A 22,475-nucleotide genomic window follows, 5' to 3' on the forward strand; every position below is an offset into this window, starting at 1 on the left:
GTTAAATCAATGCCAAGCTTTCAGGCTAATCATTCACATCTTGAAAAAGATAACTAAGAGGAATAAGGGCCCACATTCATGCTAGTTCTGTAAATCTACTTATGATAACATACTAATGTTTATTTTGATATTAAGCCATGTTCACTTTAGTGTGTCACCAGTCAAACATTGGCCAGAAACACAAAAGAAGCATTTTAGTTTTTCAATGTTTGGACAAATTGGAAATTTTGACTTGATGATTGCAGCTGGTGAAAGTGTGCCACCTCCAGAGACTGATAAAATGAACTCATATATTTGGTTGTAAAGAAGACAGCGGAATCCAAAAACAGAACAGGGAAAATACTCAAAGATTAAGGAAAACACTGAGAGATTTATACAGGCATGGATAACTGAACACAGATAAAACACATTATACACGAAAGATCTCAAGAAAGTAACTTAACTGAGGAAGAGACACAAGGAAGGGTGTGTAAGAAAAGTATATTGAAAAGCAAAAGGTACATTCCACAAGAGTTCTTATAGTGGAGCAAAACGAGTCACCAAAGTTGTTTCAGCTCATCTGAAATGGGGCATAGATATTTCAGTCTGGAGATTTGTTCTAGATCCACCAGTGGACTGACGTTGGCAATGAAAATTATAGCAACATTATGGTTTTATGACAGAAAGCTGCACCCGAGAGTCCAAGGGTGCAGGTGACACTAAGGACCCCATGTTTTACAGCAGTGAGGTGTGTACAAAACAATACCTGTGATACGTGAATCGTAGCTCTCAGGTTAAATGCTAAACCTTTAATTTCACAACTGCCTGCAGATAATCACATATAGCCATTAGATGAGACTTTGTTTGCGAAATCATTTTCTGTTTCTTTAAATGTTCAGACTAAAAATCACTTATTTTAGAAATGTCACATCTATTTGCAAATCCACACAAAACATAGAGCCAATAACTTACAGTCATTCGAGACCGATAACTTCAGAATTTTTAGAACATTGCTCATCTCCACATCTTTATAGTAACACCACAAATCAAAGATGAGCCCATGTTCATTATGACAAAGTACTATTAGATCGTCCACTGCACTGATTTCTTGCTATGGTGATGATGTGATTGTCCCACTGTGTCAGTGTGAAACTGGCCCTACATTTTGCCAAACAAGCTGTTAACAGCCTCTGGTTTATTGAACACAGCTGGGGTGCAATATGGTGTTTTATACCAGTCTAAATTAGGTAGCCAATGCCTGAGCTGGAGCCTGCGTGAATCCGATTTTAAATGAAGGTGGTGGAAGCAAACAAACCATTTGGGTCCATGAAGTTATCAAGCAGAAGAAACAGAAAGAACAATCCGAGGTGCTTTTTTGTTGCTGTTTGCATACTTGCCAAATAATAAGAAAGTTTGGTTGATTTGCATCAGATCAATGGATTTAATTGTGCCACAGAAAAGGCTGTTTAATATTTGCTTCTACTAATAGGGAAATAAACAAGGTTGGAATGACTCTGTATGAAAATCTGCAGCTGTTAATATACAGTTGTTCATACCAGAGCCAGTGATTTTCCTTTGAGCCATTTATAATTGACCAAAGTGAAAATAGTGAAAAAGAATCTGAACAGTGCATCTATTGTTGACATGTTATTAGTATACTGAGCTTTACAGTTCCCACAGTTTTCTTTTTCCTTTAACTGTGAGTAGCCACACAGCTAATCCTTAAATACACCAAATAACACTTGATGTCATCCAACCCTGAACAAATGTGACAAATCCTCCCAGAGTTCTGAGGGACACCACCCTGACTGTATAAAGGCTTTGCAGTGTGAGGCTCCACTGTAACTCTGCTGCCCCCTATAGATGACACAGCACTTGGTATTGTCAGTCATGGTCACGGTGGGAGAGTTACATGACACAATGACTCAGAAAACACCACATTTTATTTTCATCAGAATCTGTAAATCCACAAAAACACTCACTTCTTCTACAGCTGCTCAATAATTTGTGTCACCAAACATGAATTAATCAAATACTAGGATCCCATTCATCCTTCCCTTCAGGGATTAGTTTGTGGCATCGATCAACTGCAAAATATTGGTTTTAACTTCAGAAATGTTATCATTAGAAAACCTATATTTGAATATTATTGTTTCTGGGTTCAAAACCAAAGATTTGCTATATATGTAAAAGTAAGATAAAAACATACAGTGAGTCTGTTGCAGACTGCTGCAGTTATTTCAGTGACAGCTCCAATAGACCTGCAGTTTTTACAGTGCAGACTCATACTCAGACCTCATCATATCAGCATTGTAAGACAAGATGTGTTTATGCGATTCATAAAATAAATTCAAATATTGGTTACGATACAGCATAGCCTACAGCTTATTTAAAAAAGGGATGCACTGATTGTCACACTTTGAAAACTAAAAAACTATGACATGAAAACATGGTGAAAAGATGCTGTCTGTTAAAAAGATCTGCGTCTGTGCTCCTGCAAAGCTTTGAGCTCCTGAAACAAATGGTGAATGTTAAACAGCAGTAAAAGACTGACTTTATGGTAAATACACAGGATGCAGTATCATGTATTTATTGAATCTGAGAATGACGTATGTTCAAGCCTGAACTTCCTGGACACCCTCTTGTTCAGATTAGTGACGTCACTCCAGTTGTTGTCAGCAGGCCTTATTTTAGGCCTCTGGCTCATCTCCCCCAGCATGGAGGTTTCCGGCTGTGGTTGCCGTGGGAACACTCTCCGTGGCTTCCTGGGCCTGGCGAGAGCTCCTCCTAGTGGACAGAGAGAGAGTTGACGTGACTCTCTTCTATTAATCACAGGGTGAAATGCAACATGATGAAGCTCAAGTCTTACTTCATCTCGTTGGCCTCTGGTGCCTTCACTGCTTTGTATCTATGCCTCTTCACCGTGTGAGCGATGAACCACACGACCAAAATGATGAGGACGCACCCAAGTAACGCACCAATCACTGCACCAGCAATCACTCCATCTCCCACTTCTGTTCAGGCATTACACAAATTGTTACGTTCATGACATTTTTTATTCTACATATAATTGAAAAATCAAACAAACCAAAAATGTAGTCTTACCAGGTGTCAGCTCTATGGTGCAGGTGGAAAACCCTACTACATTTGTGGCGTTGCACTGGTACTCCCCAAATTGAAATTGGGAGATGTTTGTGATTTTCAATATTCCAGATGGGTTTGCTGAGGGAACAAGTGCACATATGTTTGTTTACAAATAAATCAATGTGAAGCTATTTACTATATATCACAAATACACTAAGACTGTACTCACTTTGTCCCAGAACAGGCATCCTGGTCTTAGCCTGGTCCAGTTTGGTCCAGATGTACGTGGGGGTCGGGCTTCCAAGCTCACTGTGGCAGGTCAGAGTGACCAGGTGACCCGACTCAACGTCACCGTGGACGGCGCAGTAAGGAGGAGAGGGCCTCTCTGACCACCCGTGAGAAAGATACCAGGATTTACTAGGTGACTTAACATTTGGTTTTCTAAATATATATACTTTTACGTGAGTTTTTTCCAATATACTGAATATTCTCCTACATCCTTTTCACATGCTATACTCATATGCTGTATTTGTTCAGTTTTTTTGTGGTCCTCATCCCTCTCTATATGTCTATTTATACATGTATGTAAGTTCACTGAGAGCAATTCAAAAACTGAGTCAGTATCTTTGTATATGTGCACATACTCGACTAATTAAGCCAATTCTGATTTGTTTTAAATTGTTATTATTTGGCACTTGTTCAATCAGTATTAATCCCTGATATTTTGTGTTTAAACCTTCCAGGTTCAGAACTCATCAGCTTCCCCCACAGGTTTGTTAACAGAACATGTCACACTGGTGCAGCACTGAATCTGATCAGAGTTGTATTATCGGTCAGTTTATAAAATATCAGCAACACTGGTTTTGACCGTGCACTGAAATGACTGATGGAGAACGACCTTCTACAGAGAAAAGAAAGAAGAGGAGATGACGTCAGCAGAGAGACGAGGAGTGGGTGTCCTCTTCAGAGGACACTGACAGCGATCATGTGAAATTACAGGGAGTGGGAGTGGATCATTAGTTGACAATTTACACCAGGGTTGTATTAAATTGATTCATTATTACATGGAGCCACTTGAGTATTGGTGTTAGTCTGAATAGACGTCAGTTGTAGTGGTATCTATTTGGGCAGTTTTGAAATATCTGTCTCTGAGATTTTTGCATTTTCACCAGTGTAGTAAAGGTGAATGAAATTTCCTCTTTGGTGCTCACCACATCCTGATACAACACAGCAAGCTACAGGCAAAGTGAGTAGGTGCTTCTACCAAATTTGTGAACAACTCACACAATTAGATATGATTTGTGTCTTGTTATTTACGTTAGATAACTGTATTGTCCCAAGCAGCCTATTTTTTTATTTTGTTTTTATTTTATCTGTAAAGAGCAACAGCGATGTTCCTCACATCAGTGGAACACACACACACACACACACACACACACACACATACACACACATACACACAGAGTCGTGTCTCCATGGCTTCAGAGGACATTCATTGACTTGCATTTCTTTCCTGGAGATGTACCCTTACCTTAACCATAGTTATATAACCAACTATATATACTTGCCTAACCATGACCCCATATGTCTTCACTGTAAAATGCAATCATTTACATTATAGGGACTTGCGTTTTGTCCCCAAAGAAAGGCACACATGTGATTCTGATCCCCATACGTTAGGAACACCTGGTTCACACACATACCCACTGACAGGGGGAAAAACAGGAAGGAAGGAAAGAAGTGTGTTGGGCGTGGTCTCACTCTGTTCCTACTACCATATATTTTAGCGGTGTCGGCCCTACTGATTATTAGGCTTTCAGTGTTCTGACTGGACAGTTCCGCTAAACCTCAGCAGGGGGTAAATCTTGTTTGTAAATTATGATGGACTGCTCACTTGTTAAAATATTACCACGATTCTCCATAATAAGCCGGGATGAAAATCATCTGTGACTGAATGCCAATCAGCATGAGGACGATCCATACATATTCACACAGCACTTAAGTATGTGTCACATTCAGGGTGTAGAAACCATCCTGTAAACACTTACACAAAGGCCGACTCCATGAGATACAAGATGTGTGGTTAGCACACAGTGGATATATGTTCTGTATGCAGTACAAGGATGCAGTCACAGTCCCACTCTAATTTCCAAAGCTGACAATGAGGAGACTGCTACAGTAACCATGGAAACTAGTGAGGATACTGAGGCCTGAGAGGTTGTCGTGGTAACTCGGTGAATGAGAGGATTCAAACTGAATGCAATTCCCGTACCACGCTATTCAGGGACAGTGCTTTAATGAATTTGTTAATGCTACTGTGCTGATAATAGATATGGTAATCTCAGATGTGGGAAGAGAACTAAAACACTTAATTGATGTGAACATTTTTTCACTTCAGTTAAAATTGGCCTGCTGTAATTCACACTGGGGTACTAGGTTGGAAAAAAAGACCACTTTAAATGATGGCCCCTTTATGACCTATGATTTAGAAAAATCCTAGACCTTGCACTGCTCTAAAACTGTTCCAGATTCTGGGCTACAGACAAAAGGGGACAGAACTTTTGAAATAAAAGTTCTGAGGCTCTGGAGTGCCTGCTGGGATGCGGTAGGCTGAGTCAGTAGCTTCCTATAAATCTAAGCTTAAAACGTATTTTGATAAAGTAAAGTATTGTGTTCCCAGATTTGAGCCCATTTTGTTGTTTTTCTCCTTTTATTTGTTATTACGTATTCTTACTTGTGTGGCTTTTATCTGTGAAGCACTTTGTGAAGGGCTGCATAAATAAAGTCATTATTATTATTGGCTGATACTCTCTTCTCCCTTAAGATCTTCCTTGGGGTTTTTCCATCGACGCTGCGAGTTATACTAACATCACAAAAGGTCATGAGAGGTCATGAAACTCACCAAGAACGTTCACAGCGATATTGGCCTGAGACTTTCCGTCCACATCAGGGAAGTTGTGAACCTCACAGCTGTAGACTCCACTGTCTGATGGCTGCATGTTGCGTATTGTTATCGAGGCGTTTTTGTTCGTGCCTGGCGAAGAGGGAGGCTGGATTCTGCCCTCGTACGCTCTGGGAATGACATCCTTTCCTGACTGATAGTAATAGACCTGAGGGAAAACAACACTTATTGTGGCAAATCACAATAACTGACTCTTTGCAGACTTAGTACCCTGAAGTGTTAATTTAGTCCAAGGAAAAGGTCTTATTGTCATAGGATTGGCTTGTTCGGGACTGTCTGGTGCTCTGATCAACTTAATCTGTTTTTAACATCAGCTGATCAAAGTGACAGTGATGCAGCTCTTAGATAAACATACAGATTCAGAGATCTGGGATTTTCTATTCTTTACTTTATTCTTTTAGGTGCACATAATTCAGGCAATGGCAGATAAATAAAATTGGTATTACCCAAACAGAGGTTTGTCCCTTATCAATAAAGCAAGTTTTAAAAAGTGGTAATTTGCATATTCTCAGCTATTTGCTCAGTAATAATAATCAAAAGGTACAAACCTTAATTCCATCCAGTAGATGGTACAATTTTGTTTGAAATGTAAGTTGACTGTGTTTCAGAACGTTAGTCATTAGTCACATTGTTACGATAATTCAAAACCAGCCCTTATCTGATCTCTCAGTCATAGGTTTGTTGTCTCAGCGAGGCGTGCCTCCTGACTGGTAGAGAGGAAAAGTGCACCAAGGTGTGTTTTAATAGATAATTCAATCTTTTTGAATAAATAAATGAATATCTTGCAAAATAATAATATAATAACTTAAGTTGTATAGTACTTCTCAAAACATAGTTGCTCTACAAATAAAAACACAGAGGAAAGAATAAATAAGAGAATAAAAACATTAAATGTGTGACAGAAATTTAAGCACAAGCTTCTATTCCAGTGATGAAAACTAAAATGAAGTAAAACCAGGGAATGCTGTAAGATAATGAGTTTTCAGATGAGAGTCCACCCAGTGTACATCCAGCTGGAGTGTTGCTTTACAATAACTAGAATAGCACTCAGTAAAGTGCATACCTCTGCCTGAAATTCAGTTGAGCTTCACCAATTGCACACAGTCATAGATATCAGTTCTCTACATGTGCCTGATTATTTCATGCATTATTCTCTGGGAAATCAGGGAAAATAATAAAAAGTCTCCCAAAGTTAAAGTAAGTGAAAAAGAAAGACTTGGATCCGCTTCTTTGTTCTGATGTGCACCAAAAGTTCAGGGATCTTCCTTACCTCCCTTCACCATGTATCAAGAAAATCAATGAAAATATGACCTCCTTCACAGATTGTTTAACAACAACATGCCACATTTTAGTTGAAAGCATTGATTTTGTCCTGAGCTTGTCTTTTTATATCGCTCAAAACCAAAATACACTCATAAAGCAAACACTCTGAGCTTCTCAACTTCAACTAGATGAACAGAGGTAAGTTTTCAATATGAAATACCCTGATTATTCACTTTTTATCATTGAAGAATCTGATTAAACACGACATTGAAGCATCCAAAACCCTTGTTTTATAGACATTTTACATTTGAGCACATTAAACCTGCCTAATTTAATGCTACGCCCTGATCTGAGCAGCACCGTGTATATACCTGCTTTAGGGAGGCTGATGACACAAAGTCCCACTGGATGGTGAGGCTGGTGGTTTCAGGAATAGTCACAAACACACACTGGAGGAGGACACTTCCACCCACTGTAACGTTGATGGATTTGTGCGGCGTACTGACTGTGATCAGCTCACCCCGTCCTGCAAAACAACAAGCTCGTCAGGTTCCAGGTAAATCCAAAACCAAACACGCTTTACTAAAATCTCCTTGATCAGGAGGAAGAAGCAGAGATGTTGTTACCTATGATGCTTGCAAGAACCAACAAGCCCAACATGGAGGACGTCATCGTTCACAAAATGTTGGAGCAAACTCGCAGAGCTTCTTCCGAACTGAACTCTCCGTGGTCTTGTATCTCAAGGCAGCACCGAAAGTGAGAAAGAAAAAACGTTACAGTATCACAGGCAAGGTTACAGAATGCGTAATGGACTGAAACTGCCCGCGTTGATAACACACTGTTTGCATATGCATGTTTGCCAGACTGGGTGTGTGTTGTTTTTCAAAAACTGCCCATTTGGCTGTTAATAATTTTGAATTTCGGGCGGTGGCTGATGAAATAAACTCACCTGTTTAGTTAATACAATCAATACAGTCTGTATTTGAAATCACATCAATTGGCACAACAGTCAGTCGGCCTTGCGTGTGTGATGTTGTTGACTTAATGTGACAGGTTAGGACCACAGTGTGTTGTGACAATGATAGTTCATTCATTTTTCAGCACTTTGGCAGCATGTTCACTCCTCCTCCCATTGTCTTGTAAGTCCTCCTGGGTCAGGAGGCAAAGAAATTAATGCACATTTAATCTCCACCTGGCTGCTATCGCTCGCCACAAGGAAGTGTAAGCCAAAGCTCTGCAACACGCTGCTTATCACCGGGGAGTTCACTCCCTGGTGCTGCGTGCTTAATAAAGGCCATTTCCCCTTTGTCTTTTCTTTTTCCCTTCGCACGGCACAGAGCACAATGCTGAAGGAGCTGAGGGAGTGAATCACACATGATTAATTGTCTATAATTACCAGACGCTGACATAAGTGATTAACAATGTGTAAAATGTTGATCAGGGGTGACTGGAGGGGCGAGAGGGGGGTGATGTGGGAAGTGGAGGGAGGCCTGTAGAGCTAATTATCCACAGGACACGTATTTGATAGGTTAGGAAGTGAGGCCATCTCAGTGTCTCAGGACTTTGTCTGAACAGAGCAACATGTGTTGGCAGCTGTGGACAGAGCTGCGGAGCGGAACAACAGAGGGCCGCACTTTAATTTCCCTCCGGGGATGAATAAAGTACTCTATCTATCTATCTATCTATCTATCTATCTATCTATCTATCTATCTATCTATCTATCTAAAGAAACGCCATCAACATGAGTTACTGATCCGCAAGGAAACAATTCTGAAGATTCAAGTGTGAGTAAATGAGGATGATGGAGAAGGAGGGTGGAAACACTGCAGGGGGTTCATGGATGACCAGAGGAAAATATGGAGTGTTACTGAGTTACACGTGATAACAAAACCCAGCTGACATGGTACACCCGGGAGAGGTCACCAGTGTATCGCAGAGCCAACACACGAGAGAAACAACCATTCACGCTCACATTCACCCAAACGGACAATTAATCTGTTTGTTCCTTGGACTGTGGGAGGAAGTCAGAGTACCCAGAGAAAACCAAACAGACACAGAGAGATCATGGAAACACCACACACTAAGACCCGAGCAAACACAGAAACCAATAAACTGCCTCCTGTGCGTCGACCCTGGCAACCACTGGACCTCTGTGCCACCCTATATACAAGTCAAAAGTATAATAAAGTAAAAATAAAAACGTGTTTTTAAACAAATACTGCCAGTGCTGAGGTGCAATGTCCTCCATCACATCTTAGTTTAGGATTTAAACATGCTGATATTTGCTCATTAGTATTAAAGGTCCAGTGTGTAAGATTTAGGTGAAAGGAATCTATTGGCAGAAATTTAATGAAGAATAATCCTCATGATGTTTTCAATAGTTCGTTTCATTTAAATTGTACAAATTGTAGTTTTCTTTACCCCAGAAAAAGGCCCTTTATATTTGAATACTTAATATTTACATGGGGGGGGGGGGGGTCCTCTTTACGGAGGCCGCCATGTTTTTTACATTAGTCCAGACTGGACAAACGAAGCATCTTTTGAGTTTTTATGACAACTGAAGCTACCACAGGTTCTTTTTCATGTTTGGAAGGAGAGGGTGAGGTGAGGGGTGTTCAGCTGCAACATGCAACTTCAACACTCGATATCACAAAATTCTACACACTGTAACTTCAAGAGCAAAGTATGAAAATGTCATTCATTTCGCAGATATTTGGTCGTAAACCAAAGCATTGGGCTTATATAACTTTGACCTGAAAATGGTGCTGAAAAAAAAGTGAAAGGATCCTGTTAGATTGGGTACTGTGTGTGAATGTTCCGAATTCAATTAAAATCTCAATGTCCTGAAAAATGATTTCAATCTATTGACAACAAAGAACAAATCAGAGGATCACTAACATCATTAAGGATCCTCCTCTGGGGATTGTGAAAGTCTAAACAAAATTTTCAACCAACACATCCAAGACTTCTAATGCACCAGTCACATCACTTGGCTGACAGGCTGCTCAGAATCTCTATAATAACGAACAATCTTCAAATAGTTAAGTTGACAGTTGCCATTCACAGACTGAAGCACTTCTCAGCATGAGCTATATTTAATCTTAATTATATTCCAATCACATTAATGGCTCCTCGGTTTCTATGATGGATGTGAGTGGAGGGTCAATGATGCGCCCGCCGCACAAACACGGAGAGCTGTCTCAGGCAGTGATGTGGAGGCTGCTGGTTGTGGAGCTATGGCCTGCTCAAATCTCAAGCCTCCAGCTGGTCTCAGTGCATTGCCTCCTCACACAGGCTAATTCGTCCACCCACAACAACCTGCATTTCCCTGTCCGCAGACTGAGAGGAGGTGTGAACCAGAGCTGGTGCACATTTGAGATGTGGTGTATTCTTTTTTTTCTTTCTCCTGCTTGGAGATACCATAATCGATTATTTATCAATTGATCTTTGTAGCAGTCAGTGGACTGAGCTGGTAGCAGTATGGTTTTGTTGAGATGCTGAATCTTCTGTGGTTGCTGAGGAAGGCAGGGATGCAGTTCAGGAGTTGGCCAGCAGATGACAGGCCAGGCTGTCAGATGTTGTGCGTCTCTTTGTGAATGTGTTGTGTGCTCTTTATATACAGTCTATGGTTGTGTGTCAAGGAGGCGGCCGGTGGCACCACAGCCCAGAGCACCACACTCAATGCTTCAGAAAAGCTCGCTCCTCCTCCACTTCACCCAACTGCCTCAGGAAAAAACACATATAGGGCAGACATTTAGCACGACTTCACTTATTGTCCCTGCAGCTACTAAGCAATCACACTCCCATATGCACAAAGAACAAACACACACAACTACAAACTGTGGTGTGAAACATCATCTGACCCTGCATAAAAGAAAAGGTCCCCTATGCATCGCATTTGCTTTTCTTGGCACTAAAAACCAAACACGGTGACACGGAACTATCATCGCACATCGACATCAAACATAAGCAGGAAACTGTGCTCTCACAAAGATTGACACAATTGTACCAATAAACCTTTGAAAGAAGGAAAAGTGGGACACGGAGTCGGAGGCAACATCTCCTGATACTTGTTTGTATCATCTCTGAAATTCAGAGTCTGTCATTGCAGAAGGTGACCCATCACGACCTGTCTGAGGAGGAGAGCACGAGACGAGGGGCTGAGGAAGTTGGCATCAGCAAACCATCGAAGTGACAGCGTCGCACAGTAAAACAGGAACACATTTATGTTGTTGACTCTTTCCCAAGACACACAGTGTTCCCATATAGTCTTTATGTTAATGGTTTGTGTACATTTTTCTTTAGGTGACTGACTTCAGTCCAGGGAAAATGCCAAACAATAAAAAGATTTAAAGATAATTTTACATGTTTGACTTATGATCTTCTTAAAAAGTGGAGTTGTATCCATGGCGAACAGATGTTTTTTGGGGGGGGCTTTTCTCCTTTCTGCAGTGGTGTCTCGGTGACTTGAGATGAGATCTTTTGTGCTGGTTGATATTCATTTCATGGGATAATGCAAATGTTGGAGGTCACTGATAAGCTCAAACAGAGCCAGCGTTAGCCACACTCTCAATTAATAGTGAAAATTGACTTTGACACCAGTGGCATGTGTACACATATTCTAAGTAACGTTTGTCAAACAATATCCAGTGCTCACATTTACTCTATGAACATGTATGTGACTATAATCTCACCTTTAACCGAACCTTCTTTGCTGTACACTGGGATTTTATAACCGACGCCCCTGGGGGGTTTGGATTTAGCAGTTCAGCCGTGGCCACATTGCACAAAAGAGATTTGTCTTAATATTTTATTAGACACATTATGTTTGCACTCTCCTCCGTCTCTCTTCTCTCTCTATTCAACCCCCAAACAAGAACTCCATGGCAACAAAGACCAACATTCTGTAAAAAGGAGAATAGACGGACACACAGTACTACAGGAGGGTCGTGGCTTGACATTTTTATCATGTCAGAGATGCTTGTGGGATGGAAGATTCTTGTTTGGGGCAAACTGCTGACAGATATAAATGTTTATTGACTAAATAATTGATGGTTTTAGTCGACATTATCTCAGTCAGTTATGCATATCTATACCTGAATCGATAGTGATGCTGAGAGTCAAAGCTTAGGTGTTGTTAACGTTAGCTTTGATTTAAATACTGGACTGTTTTTAAGGATTGCACGAGCATAGCAATCATTGTTATTGACCTTCTTTTTTATCATTTGCATAAGTACAAATATTCCTTTAAAGACTGTGTGTTAATCTTAATTCTTGGCTTAGAACCAGTAAAGAAAATGTATTCAGGCGACTGAAAGCACAAGCAGCCGTTCTGAGGCACAACGCCAAAGCAGCAGCTTTTTGACCACTTTTTCCCCCACATATGTAACAGCCATCAATTTCTGACCCATGTTAATGCACCCTTTCAATATTTTATATTTTTATATGGAGTGCTGACAATAGAACACGGAAATGGAAGGCAGATTTTGCTGAGCTACTTCACCGGCTGTGTTTCCTTCTCCTCAACAGAGCTATGCACTCCAACGGAGAAAGAGCCAGCGATGAAAATACAGGCAAACTCACAAATGACAAATCTTTTAGCCACACTGAACATAAAGCTGCTGTATTTTCACATATTCTGTGATGCACAAGTGTAATGTATACAATTTGATCCCTATTGAATAAGTTGGACACATATTGTTTATATACCTCAGCTCCTCTCAAGGTGAACTCGCTTAACGACATAATCAACTGTCGAAGTGACTGGAGGAGGCGACTGAGAGTAAATTAAAAGAAATCAATTAGGAGAGATGAACCTGTGCATTAAATCTGCCTGCTATCAGAGGGAGGACACACAGGAGAGGATCATTACACAGGTCACAGCTACGAGAGGAGGCTAAGCATGATGAGATACAACACACAGCAACACACAACTAAAATGTGAATGACCACATCAATCAATCAAATACATGTTGAGAACATGGAAGATGGAGGTTGGAGATCTTCAGCGTCTTCTTCTTGGTAAATAATGTGTGGTCAGATTTGATTAAAATACAAAGTTAGAGGTAGAGTAAGATATACTAACTGTTTAATACTGTTTGTGTGGGCAACTGGCTGCGCTGTGAAGGTTATTGTTAACATACTTGCTTCAGTACACGTCTTCTTGGAAGAGTCCACTAGAGAGTGCACCACAGACCTCAGGCTAAAGATTGTAGTGCGCGTCTCTCTTTAATCTATGACTCAGATCAAGTCTTTCTGCCGCTTCTTAGTTTGCATGCAGTAAACAAAGATGGCGACACTCTAGGAGATAAACAGTTAGCTAATGTCAAGATCAAGACAGAAAAGACAACATTGGTCAGTGTTATGGACCCCAAAATCAGACACGTCATGGAAACAGCGAGTTTACCTCTCTGGTTCTGCCATTGCGATGCCAACATTTCTGTCGTTTATGCCGTGTCAATGAAAACGTGCCCTTTCACCCTGTCAAGGACTTGCAACTGCCCCGTCCTTAATACGATTTTAAGGTCTTGACCTTCTATGTAAAGAGCCTTGAGATAATGTATATGATGATTTGATGCTATACAAATAAAAATGAATGGAAATTGAATTGAATTGAATCTTTCAGGTCAAGAAGCTCACCGAAGAGTTAGAGGAGATTAAATACAAGGCCAAAAGGGAGTCTGTGAGTAACCTGAAGTTCATTGGTGAGCTGTACAAACTTAAAATGCTCACAGATCGCATCATGTGCGACTGCATTATCAAGCTGCTCATGGACAATGATGAGGTCTCCCTGGAGTGCCTGTGCACCCTGATGACTGTCATCGACAAGGACCTAGACCTTGGGAACAGCAAGGTACAACACTCACAGTTACATATAGAGGAAGTGTGTGGTAGTGAGGAAATTAAGTTCATAAGCATATTCAGTACATGCATATTAGTTCTAATAATTGTGTAGCTGGATTAAGTTTTAATTTGTGCTTGTCTTCAGACTCATTTGGAAGAGTATTTTGATCGGATGAAGCTGATCGTAGCGGTGAAGAATACCAGCAACAGGATCTGCTTTATGTTGCAGGATGTGCTTGATCTTCGACTTGTAAGTTACAGAAGCAACACAAACCACAGATTTACGTAAGGATATGCACTGGCAATCATGAGACAACTAAAGCAAAGTACTTATGAACAGAACCAATCAGATCACAATGATTGATACAAGTCCATCAGTGCTGAGACCTGCTTTCAAAATTGTTATGCAAAGAAAATGAAAATGTCAGAACATATTCACTGATCCACTGTGTGGACCACTATCAGCAAAATCTGACAAAGAATGTATTAGTTCAGCAGAATCAACAGAGCATTGCACCATATTACTTGGAAATATGATTCTATGTCACATTGTGCTGATCATCAAACACTATCCTGTTTACTGAAGGATCAGTGGGTTTAATCATTCCTTACATTATTTGTCCTATCTTGTTCTCATTTTAGCCTTTTGTGTTCATGACTGTAGGTCTTATGTTGAAGAAGTTATCAGTCCCTTATTAATTCACATTTTATTTACATTTCACATAACTCATTTGCTTATTTCGGCTCTTCTAAGAAAGTATATATTTTCCAATGTCTAATATTCCTTGCTTGGGTCGATCTTGTCAAAAGTGGAACTGTTGGTAAAATATTTATCATTAATCACCTGTGTCCTGCACTCTCCATCTCTCTCCCTTCCACCCATTACAGAACAAGCGGGTGCCCCAGCACAAGGAGCAGGGCCCCAAGACCATTAGTGAGATCCGCAAAGAGACTAATCTGGAGGGCCGGTGGTTCAACCAGCAGCACCAAGCCTCCCCACCGCCCTCCAACCCCACTAAGCTCAGCGTGAGGGAGGAACAGCTTGACAAGAAGTCCAGCGCCATCATCGAGGAGTACCTGAACATCAATGACATGAAGGTACGCTGATGAGCAGTTGTTAGAAGAATGAAATGAGACCTTTAGCACCACTGTCCCTCACAGTTCTTTACCTCACTCATTTCCTGTGGCTGCTTCACAATAAAAGTCCCTGTGTAGTTTGCTGGGTGAACAATTTTAATGTGAAGTGGTAGCAGCACTTTGCCTTCTCTCAGTAATAGTTACAGTTATGACCGTTACACTGAAGTTTCTGCAAACATCATCATTTATCTCTGTCTGTGTGATCACCTCCTGTTGGGGGTGTCCATTGTCTAGATTCTATGTAATATAATGATCAGTGGATGTATTTATGAATCAATCAGTAACTATGTGTACCTTCTCATCAGAGCCATGAGCGGGCAGGCATAATGTGGAAGGAGGACGGCCTCCGGTGGAAAGACTTCCTGCCCGAGGATGAAGATGTCCACAAGTTTGTGACAGAAAAGGCGAGGGGTCGCTCTCTAGCTTCGTCACCAACTGAAAGATGGTCTGAAATTTCAACTATACTTTTGAGATATTGACAGGTTTAGAAACTAGTACGAGTGAAAGTGGAATATTGGAGGAAACGTCAGTTCCTTGGAAACTAAAATAGAGAAGAAACTGAAGATGGGTCATGATTTAAACTCTGTGCCATTTTCTTTATGGTCAACTCAAAGTTGACAGTTAGGTTTTGTTTTATATGGTGAATTAAAAGTGGGGGGAGTGGAGGAACCAGGAGGTGCAAGACATGTTGAACACTATGCCTCTATGTCTATAGAATGTGGAGTTCACTCTGGACAAGGAGACGAAGGAGAGTCAGGAGAAGAAGCTGAGCTCTGCAGAGCAGAAAAAGGAGCTGGACACATTGATTCAGGACAAGGCCGACAACCACACCATCTCTGACTGGATTGAGGTTTGTTCCTCCAGTTCAATTTCAATCTACAATCTGTTGTTGTTCTGGCTGAAAGTTTCCTCTGCATGAGAGGACTGCAGCTGTTTTCTACGTGTTAGTTAATAAACATGTTTGTGTGTAGAACAACCTCGATGAGCAGCAGACCTCCTCCAACACGTTCATCAGAACTCTGACGACCTGCATCTGCCATTCAACAATCATCGGTAAGTCAAGTTCTTCACTTTCCTTCTGAGAGAATATTGATAACAGACTAAATATGATGAGGTGATGGTCCTGACAGTGTTTAATGAAGCTTTCCTTATTTTTACCTCAGCTGGCGAAAACTACTACATTGTGGACCACGATCTGATCAGACAGCGAGCCACACTGCTGCAGAAATACCTGCAGGATGAGGAGAAGCAGCTGCAGGCTCTCTCCGCTCCTGCAGGCCCTGATGGTGCAGATGGATCACCCTAGCCATGAGTCTACTCATATTTATACTTCACTTTCAAACGCCATGAATCTGTTTCTGTGCACAATGTCTGTGTTTTAGTTTACTGCAGAAATGACACACAGGTCAGATGTCTCTTCTCGTTCAGCTCTTAGGTCTGAGTCTGAAATGATTCTAATTGTCTGAAATATCTTGTCTCCCTCCCTCCATCAGAGCTGCTGCGGATGTTCTTTGACTGTCTTTACGACTTCGACGTGATCACAGTCAGGACGTACTACAAGTGGGAGTTAAACAAGGACATGTGCCCCATCAGGACAGTTAGCAACCCAGGGTTCAAAATACTGGTGAAGACGATGGACAAGCGGTACGTGTTGCCATCCCGCAAACACTTCAGCAGAGTGGCACTGCCTGCTTTGTATGATAAATGTTGCGCTGAAGTTGAAAAAGATATCTCCACTGCCAATCAATGAATAATCGTGTTTATTAATCGTGATTTCAATATCAATCAAAATAATCGTGTTTATTATTTTTTCCAAAATCGTCCAGCCCTACTGAAACTGACATCAAATTCTCATTTCCATCTGTTTCATCCATTCCATCTCTTTTTTCCTGTGAACTGTCAGCTGTGGGTTCACTATCTCTGAAAAACTGGGTGCTCTTTTATGATTTTTTTTTAATGATAAATGGGATACAAGAATAAAAGATGATGAACACATGCAGCAGGGCCTGAGTTAGTGTTTGTCTCTGATCCAGTTTCCTTTATCAGTCTGAAAAGCTGAAACACAATGTTTGCATTTGGCTTTAGTTAAAATAAATATCGAATAATTCACTCATGAAATCATGTGGCCTTTCAAATCCTTTCAATAATGGTAAAGCAATAGGAACTTTGCTTTATGATAATAAAAGTAAAACTAAAACAACGACTGGAACATTTTGGTGTTTACGCTGAGTAAATGTGTGTGACGCTGTTGTATCAGTTTAACAGCAAATACGTGCAGAGCGATTCAGAACCTTTAAATCCCTCACGTCAGCTTTAAAGTACGACCTTTGACCTTCCAGTGGAGGAAGGTCATCTCAGCTGTCAGTCAACGACGGCCAAGCTTTTAAAAGCACACAGACGTTTTTACCGGAGCCGAACGAACAAACCTTTGCACATACGATTTAGTTTAAATGAGCTGGTTTTCACTGTGACCAGAGACATTTGATTTAAAACAACTTTACAATTCAAGTCTGGCACTGATACGGCTGCTGTTTAAACAGATCCCATGATTATGCAGGATTAAGATCTGTCACATTTCATGTGCAAAAAGAAGCATCATTGTGTGCAAGACATTTAGAAACTTAAATGTGGTGCTATGTGAACAGATATATAATATTCATACTAAATCATGACTCGTTGTTCAGGAGCAGAAACGCTGTGTGAGGGGAACTGATGCGGTTTGAGTGAAAATCTGATTTTCATATTCAGTTTAATTTCACATTCTGAGGTGGTAATTTTCTTCAATGTTCATCGTGTCATCAAGTTTCCTTCAGCATCACAATGTCTAGTGACAGCTCATCACTGGGTTCAACTGATCACAGTCAATTCAGCTGCTTTAACGACAAAAAACAACAACAGCAAGATGGCCGGCAGTTCAACCAGCAGTTAGACCGACGGGATGGTCGACAGTATGATCAGTGCCACGGTAGCTTCAGTCAGGAGAATAAGGAGCACAGTGAGCAGGGAGGGACTATCACATCTCCTCCTCCTCACCCCAAAACAACCCTCCCCACCACCCTCCCTACAACGTCACTTAACTCAAAAGTTGAATCCAGTTAATAAACTATTGAAATAAAAATAAAAACTTACTTGAGGTCCTTGACTTTGCTGGAGCACAGGAAATAAGTGCAAGCACAGAGTTTGAGCAGAGGCAGAGCAAGTTTAAGTGTAAACAGGAGCTATTTGAGTGCAAGGGCAGAGTTTTGACGAAAGGTAATGTACATTCTAAACATTAATTCAACAAGTCATGCGCTTGAACTGAAAGACCACGCTCTTGATTAAAGATATGAAAAAAACTCCATACAGTTCTGCATCATTAAAAATGTTTGAGTTGTGAATGCACAACAATGCAGTGAAGTTCATACATGACAAGCCGTTTGTAAAAGCAGGCTGGACATTTTTTTTATTTTTTTTAATGTAACATCCAAATATGTTTTCACAAAATTTGCTAATAATTCTAAATATATTTGTGGATTTCTATTTCTGTTTCATAGAGGAGAAAGAACAAAAGCAATATTATTCTTAGCAATGACAATTCCGAAGTGTTGACAAGATCCATCAGTCTTTGAGTGCTTGGAAATGCCGTGTATATGTGTTCCTCTAAGGTTAGAGGGTAAGTTCATGGAGAGGATTAGATGAGAACAACCTTGGCAGATTTCTGGCAAGACTGCTTCCATCATTGTATCAATGAGAGTACTCTGACTCACCTTGACAACAAATTAGTCATCAAATATACAAAGCCAAGCTAAATGTTGGGTGCCACTGTAATTATCAAGGCTTCATAGATTATTTCTCTTGTACCAGCATTGACGCATTGGCAAAGTCATTTGTTCTTGATCTATCTACAGCTCTGTAGGAATCGGATGAAGACCCTGGGGTAAAGACCGTCAGGGTTGGTTGGCCAGACCTTAATGAAGAAGCCCCCAAAACCCACAGACGGGGCTGGATCAGAAACTGATGCAGACTCTGTTATAGTGACAATGTCTGCAACAAACAACATTTAATATCTGCTCTGATGCTAAACATCTTGTCGGACAGAGATACTTTACTATCAAGACTTATACTGAGATATTCCAAATTGTGGAAGGGCATGGGGATTGCTCTCTAAGAAGTACAAGGCTTTTAACAGTTGAAGAGAAAATAGCTTAGCACATCTGGCTACCATATGTGAACAATATTTATACCAAAACAGTGTCATTTTCAGGGGGAAGTGACAAAGTAACCTGGCTGGATCAGGTGAGTCCTGAACCATCCCTAATGCTGCTATAGGTTTAGACTGCTGGGGGAACTCCCATCATGCACTGGGCACTTCTCCACTTCTCTCTGTCTCTCTGCCCCCCCACATTCATTTATTTATTTTAATACATGTCAATGACTATTTCACTTTGTCCTCCCATAGTCTCTCTCTCTCTTTTTCTCTCTCATTTCTGATATATCTCACCCCGGAACTTCAGGACAACAACTTTTACCATTATTACTATTTTTAATTACAATATTTCAGTAATTAATTATTACATGAATTGTGCCTGTTATCAATAATAATTAATAGTCTTTACACTGTCATTTACATTTTAACTTGTCAGATCTGATCACATCTATCACTTTTTCTTCTCTTCCCTCTTTTCCATCCCTGTCCCCTCTCCTCCCCTTTTTCTTTGCAACCGGTCGAGGCAGATAAGCGCCCATGCTGAGTCTGGTTCTAGAGGTTTCTCCCTGTTAATGAGGGAGTTTTTCCCTCCACAGTCTCAAAGTGCTGCTCATTGTTGAACTGTTGGTTTCTCTATTTAATGTGTCACATTAATTTTGGAGGATGTGCACAACTTGTGCACCAAACGGATGCAGGATACATGAGGAAGCCATCACAACAAGTACACTGCAGGCCAAAAAAGCAGCCAGTGGTCCGTTGTGGTGGGGAATCTGACTTGGAGGCTGAGATTTTGAGGATCAGTCACAAAATTGTTCAACCCAAATGTGGCCAGATTGTATACTGACATTAAACAGATGTATGTTAATCTATTTCACCTCCTACCTCCTAGTTTATATTGGACATTAAAGCAGAGCAGATCACATTTTGTTTTACAGATGCTCCATGCGATTCAGCCACAGCTACATTATCTCTGCTGGTGATGCTGCAGTAATCTCGTATTCCCAACAAGCTGCTTCACAATAACTTTTTACGACCCACTTGCCCATTACCAAAATTGATTCTGTCTGAGTATTAAGATCCCCTCGTTATCTGTTGGGCCTTTTTTATTCTGTGTGCGATCAATACTTGACCTCTGACCTTGAAGCAGTCCCATTAATATGTGTAAATTCTGGCATAAACCAGCCTCTTCAAACCTCAATCGGAAGAGTAATTGTTGTCATTGATCAGTTGTTTGACAGTGAAGATTTTCTAATAATGACGCTCTGGCTCCTATCATTTGATTTGGTTCAGCCCAAAACTGGCAAAAGAAAAGAGTTGATGAGCAAAATGAATTCAAATACATCAATGAACAAACATGAGATAAAACATTTGCAGTATTTTCATATTTTAATTATGTTCTTTAAAACATTTCATTTTACTTAAATGTACCATTGCTTCCATTTACTACCTCAGCCAAGCAGGTTATGTTTTCAGCTGCGTTTGTTTGTTTCTTAGCAGGATTATACTAAATTACTATTATTAGAATATGGTACAGATCCATATCAGGACGTGGATCCAGGAATGTTTGTCCTCTTTCTTTAACATTGTGAGATATGAGTGTTCAACATTTTCATTGATTTCTCATTAAATAATTCATGGCGCTTCATCAGGCATGTTAAAATGACCTACACTTCAACTCATTTCGAGTCGAACATGAATGTCGAGGCTTGCGGACACTTTGATGACACCACATGAGCCGTATGGAGGCATGTTATGTTTTTTTCTGTTGTTTTATTACGTCTGGAGTGTAGGTCGCCATTGACTTCAGTTGTATTAGATTTGGCTGCAAGAACGTTTACCCCTGAGACTGCAGAAGTGTTTTGTGGACTCAAACATTTCCCCCACCCCTCCATCGGCATAGTGGTGAGTAGATAATCAGTGCATCATATTTTTTCAGCGAACTATCTGTTTAACCCTAACAATTTAAATACCATCTGACTTAATGATGTATCTGTTTTAATGTTATATTTCTATATCTATTCTCAATATAATCGCCATCATCTTGGGCTGAGTTCTCTGACTTCACATTTACTGTGAAGTACAGTGGAACATACTACAATATTTAGCTACTGTATACACTGGAAATTTAGAGAATGATTCTTCCCTCTCTTTACTGTGCTGCTGCATGTGCCTTTTCTTGCCATCATTCATTATTTATAGTAAAACAGCTATGTCTCAAAAAAGAACTGATATGGAGCAGAAAAAGGGAAGTAAGGAAAAACAAGTACGATGTAGCTATTAGTTTAATGGCTGCTAAGATGCTGTTTTGCATCTCAGAGGTGGAGTCTACAACTGCTGTCCATTACAGTAAAAGCTTAACTAAAAATGTCTTTCTTTTGCTATTTGCTTTCGATAAAATTAAACAATACTATATAAAATATATATAATCATTTTAAGATTTAGATTTCTTGAACTTGAACTCAAAGCACATGACTTTTAATCTCAGTGACAACATCATTTGGCAGTTTGAGCCAATTAAAAAATGTGATACTGTTTGAGAATCACAACAAACTTCATCACCCCATTGACCACAGGCTGCTCCAATGGGTAGTGAGAGGTGAAGTACATGCATGGGAGGTCTCCAAAATATCACAGCTGGGCGTACACATGGAGACACACCACGACGTACACAGTCACAACCTGCATATCTTTGGAATGTGGAAGGTTGCCATTGAACCCAGAGGACAGGCCCAAGGGGAACATGCAAACTCCATATTAAGGATCAGCGGTGCCAGAAGTAGTTTGGTCTTTATTCCTTGCCTGAGCTTAATAAAAACAAACTGAACAATATTATTCATTATTCATAAACCTTTTTTAACTGAAAAGATTTGGACTGAATTCCATGGGAAAGAGAGGTGGGGGGGGGGGGGGGGGGGGGCAGGGACAGTTGTGTAACCATCACATTTGAGCTCTGTCAGACTGGTTGTTGTAATGAAACTATTAATAAAAATCTTCAGTTGAACCTTGGCCAAACCTGAGGGT

General features: G+C 40.4%; 1 protein-coding gene across 1 annotated transcript; it reads right to left on the reverse strand.

The window, feature by feature from the left end:
- Window positions 1–1,904: 1,904 nt before the first annotated feature.
- On the reverse strand, window positions 1,905–8,921 carry LOC109628411 (V-set and immunoglobulin domain-containing protein 1-like). Its single transcript, XM_020085494.2, has 7 exons — window positions 7,915–8,921; window positions 7,660–7,814; window positions 5,966–6,173; window positions 3,293–3,448; window positions 3,085–3,201; window positions 2,849–2,993; window positions 1,905–2,766 (listed from the first exon to the last, which is right to left on the reverse strand). The coding sequence occupies exons 1-7, from the start codon at window positions 7,958–7,960 to the stop codon at window positions 2,670–2,672; spliced, it is 924 nt and encodes a 307-aa protein (XP_019941053.2). The 5' UTR covers window positions 7,961–8,921; the 3' UTR covers window positions 1,905–2,669.
- Between the last annotated feature and the right edge of the window lie 13,554 nt (window positions 8,922–22,475).

Source organism: Paralichthys olivaceus, chromosome 15 (genome assembly GCF_024713975.1).
Source record: "Paralichthys olivaceus isolate ysfri-2021 chromosome 15, ASM2471397v2, whole genome shotgun sequence".
Taxonomy (NCBI): Eukaryota; Metazoa; Chordata; class Actinopteri; order Pleuronectiformes; family Paralichthyidae; genus Paralichthys; species Paralichthys olivaceus.

Excerpts from the sequence above, each read along its gene's own strand:
- LOC109628411 (XM_020085494.2), bottom strand. The coding sequence starts at position 7,960 with ATGACGTCCTCCATGTTGGGCTTGTTGGTTCTTGCAAGCATCATAG. Across the intron at positions 3,449-5,965 it reads TATCGCTGTGAACGTTCTTG|AGAGGCCCTCTCCTCCTTAC; the intron begins GTGAGTTTCATG and ends ACGGGTGGTCAG. Across the intron at positions 2,767-2,848 it reads CCAGAGGCCAACGAGATGAA|GAGGAGCTCTCGCCAGGCCC; the intron begins GTAAGACTTGAG and ends TCTGTCCACTAG.